This window comes from Otolemur garnettii, unplaced genomic scaffold (genome assembly GCF_000181295.1).
Source record: "Otolemur garnettii isolate 467f Iridium unplaced genomic scaffold, OtoGar3 scaffold00038, whole genome shotgun sequence".
NCBI classification, from domain to species: Eukaryota; Metazoa; Chordata; class Mammalia; order Primates; family Galagidae; genus Otolemur; species Otolemur garnettii.
This window is the reverse complement of record NW_003852433.1, coordinates 8,516,126-8,519,704: the sequence shown is the minus strand read 5'-3', so window position 1 is coordinate 8,519,704 and position 3,579 is coordinate 8,516,126. Positions and strand designations below refer to the sequence as shown.

Sequence of the window (3,579 nt, the reverse complement as noted above, 5' to 3'; positions counted from 1 at the left end):
TTCTCAACTGTACCTGCCACATTTCAAGTGCTCAATAGCTACATATGGCTAATAACTACTACACTGGACAGCACAGATAGAAATGTTTCCATCACCGCAGAAATTCCATTAGCCAGCGCTGGCCAGGGACTGCTACGAATCAGCTCAACTCATTGCCTGTGTGAAGTCTCCTCAAATAGCCTTTCTTTTTGTGAAATGATGGTGTGATGTATAATCTTTTTAATGAAAACATTAAACCTTTACATAAGACAAGAAAAAACCTCAGAAAAAGTACATTCCCTCTGTTGAAACAATTCTTAGAAAAAATTTACCATATTGCCATCGTTTTTCACATTTTACCAAGGCCGGGTGACAAACTTATTGTTACTTAATAAAAGCAGAAGGGAGCAGCACCTGTGGCTCAGTGGGTAGGGTACTGGCCCCATATACTGAGGGTGGTGGGTTCAAACCTGGCTCCGGCCAGGCAGGCGCCTGTAGTCCCAGCTACTCAGGAGGCTGAGGCAAGAGAATCGCCTAAGCCCAGGAATTGGAAGTTGCTGTAAGCTTGTGATGCTATGGCACTCTACTGAGAGCAACAAAGACTCTGTCTCTACCAATAAATAAATAAATAAATAAAAGCTAGAGGCTCAAAAATCAATATGCAGAATAGAATTTACAATAAGTTTTCCTAAAATAAATAAAAGCAGGAGGCTACGAATTAGTATTTAGGAACCACTATCCTATCACCTCAAAGGGATTCTTTAGTTTTTGGTCCAAAAGCTACCAAGAAAAACCAAGCACAAGGTAGTAGCAATGTTGAAGAAATGAACTAATCCTGTGAGTTAGGTCTGACTACAAAAGCACCGAGATCCACATTCCATTTAAAAAATTAACTGAAGTGGGCAGGATACCCGTGGCTCAGTGGGTAGGGCGCCAGTTACATACACCTGGGCTGGCAGGTTCAAACCTGGCCCAGGGCCTGCTAAACAACAATAACTACAAAAAAATAGCTGGGCGTTGGGGGCAGGCACCTGTAGTCCCAGCTACATGGGAGGCTGAGGCAAGAGAATCACTTAAGCCCAAGAGTCTGAGGTTGCTGTAAGCTGTGACGCCACAGCACTCTACCAAGGGCAAGACAGTGAGACTCTGTCTCAAAAAAAAAAAAAAAAAAAAAGAAAAAATTAGCTGAAGTAGGCCGAGCATGGTGGTTCATACCTGCCAATCCCAGCATTCTAGGAGGCCCAGGATGGTGGGTTGATTGAGCTTAGGAGTTTGAGAGCAGCCTGAGCAAGAGCAAGACCTAAAAAAATAGCCAAGCATTGTGGTGGGTGCCAACAGTCCAAGCTACCAGGGAGGCTGAGGCAAGAGAACTGATTTGAGCCCAAGAGTGTGAGGTTAGTGTGAGCTATGACACCATGGCACTCTACCCAGGGTGATAAAATGAGACTCTGTTTCAAAAAAAAGACAAAAACAAAAAAAATTAGCTAAAGTTCTCCAAGGTGAAGAAAAATAGTGACATATCACAACTGCTTAGTCTTTCAATTCTCAGAAAGACCCTGATCCACTCTTGTGACTTCTCTTTGCTTCCAGGATGCCCCATCAGGGTGAGGGCCATGTTTTCAAACACTCATCATAAAGTTTGCTCTTGCACAGGGTAACAGAGAATGCTGCAGTGGCCTATAAGCAAGTGCCACACATACCCGGAGTGCAGTGTCCCTCACGCTTGCACATGGGGACTGTAAGGCACAGAGCAGCACGTCTACCTCCTCTTGCTCTGCGAAGGCACAGCCATTCTCACCACTGCTGCTGGCACACAGGGTCGTCAGGGCATCTGAAGCCAGAACCTAAGGAGGACATGGACCCACTTGGTTCAGTTCAGCAAATCATTTACTACAGGGTGAGGGAATGGGCTAAGGGGCCCAAAGACGGTTTTAAACTGGGAACACCAACCCCCGTAACACTACTAGGCCTAAGACCTCAACTCCAGGCCAGAGACAGTGGCAGGACCCAAGCAAAACCCCTCACTAGCTGAGTATAGTTGGGCTGTGTCTCTAAAGCCAAAGTCCAAAAGTGAGGGCTGCGAGCGAGCTAGAACTCAACCCCTCATATGAGAACCAGGGTCATGGTCACAAAATGACTCACAGCAATAACTAGCTGAAAACCAAGTCACCTGTAAACGGGGTGAGCCTATCCCGATCACCCAAGTTAGAAGACGCAGCATGGCCACCCGAGGCAGCAACTCCGGGCCATTCTAGGAGAGAACAGCAGGTAGGTAGGTTGGGGGGAGGGGGCTGCAGGGAAGGTCTGTACACAAGCCTGGTGGCCAATGTAGTGGCATCTGCTCACCTACAAGGAAACACTCTGGGTCATACAACAACTCCACTGTAGCAATTTCATCAGGTTTACAGCTAAGTCCACAGGCACTAACCCCAAGTAACCCTGATCCTCAGAAACTAGAAATAAATTCTGAGACTTGCTTGAAATTCAGAGACAATGAAATCTAGGTGGACCATAAACATACAAAGAGACATTCAACATTACAAGTACATGCAGAAACACAAAATAAAATAAGACATCATTCTTTCACCCATCACTGGCAACATTAATACTCTTAGGTGGAATTAAATTTTTAGAAAAATAAATTGTTAGTGAGAGTGAAGTACAGAATATGCCACATAACCTAGCAAGTCCATGTCCAATATCTACCCTAAGGAAATGCTCACAGAGCTGTGAGAGGGGCATATGTAGACAAGAGGGAACCTAACAGTGTTATTCAAAAGAGATGAAAGTTAGAATACTTTTTTTTTTTTTTTTTTTGAGACAAGAGTCTCAAGCTGTTACCCTTGGTAGACTGCTATGGCATCACAGCTCACAGCAACTTCCAACTCTTGGGCTTAAGCAATTCTCTTGCCTTAGCCTCCCAAATGGCTGGGACTACAGGTACCTGCTACAATGCCCAGCTATGTTTTGGTTGTAGTTGTCACTGTTTGGCAGGCCAGGCTGGATTAGAACCCGGACAGCTCCGATGTACGTGGCTGGTGCCCTAGCTGCTGAGCTATAGGCGCCAGGCCAAGTTAGAATACTTTTAGGATACTTTAAGAGACTTAAAATACCCATCAAAAGGTAAAGAGTTGGCTGGGTGCGGTGGCTCAGACCTGTAATCCTAGCACTCTGGAAGGCCAAGGAGGGTAGATTGCCTGAGCTCACAAGTTCGAGACCAGCTTAAGCAAGAGAGAGACCCCCACCTCTAAAAATAGCTGAGGGCAGCGTCTGTGGCTCAGTGAATAGGGCACCGGCCCCATATACCAAGGGTGGCGGGTTCAAACCCAGCCCTGGACAAACTGCAACAAAAAATAGCTGGGTGTTGTGGCAAGTGCCTGTAGTCCCAGCTACTCGGGAGGCTGAGGCAAGAGAATCACCTAAGCCCAGGAAGTTTGAGGTTGCTGTGAGCTATGATGTCACCACACTCTCCTGAGGGTGACAAAGACAGACTCTGTCTCTAAAAATAATAATAATAATAAAATAGGCTTGGCACCTGTAGCTCAGGTGGCTAAGGTGCCAACCACATACACCTAAGGAGGCGGGTTCAAATCCAGACCC

General features: G+C 46.0%; 1 protein-coding gene across 1 annotated transcript in view; it reads right to left on the bottom strand.

Annotated features, from left to right (window-relative positions):
• Positions 1-3,579, bottom strand: part of GCN1 (GCN1, eIF2 alpha kinase activator homolog) — a 76,427-nt gene that overhangs the window by 37,658 nt on the left and 35,190 nt on the right. Inside the window, exons 26-27 of the mRNA XM_012805204.1 lie at positions 2,150-2,230; positions 1,639-1,823 (exon numbers count right to left, since the gene is read on the bottom strand). Of these exons, the coding sequence (XP_012660658.1) occupies positions 1,639-1,823; positions 2,150-2,230 (266 nt within the window). The remainder of the gene's footprint in view (positions 1-1,638; positions 1,824-2,149; positions 2,231-3,579) is intronic.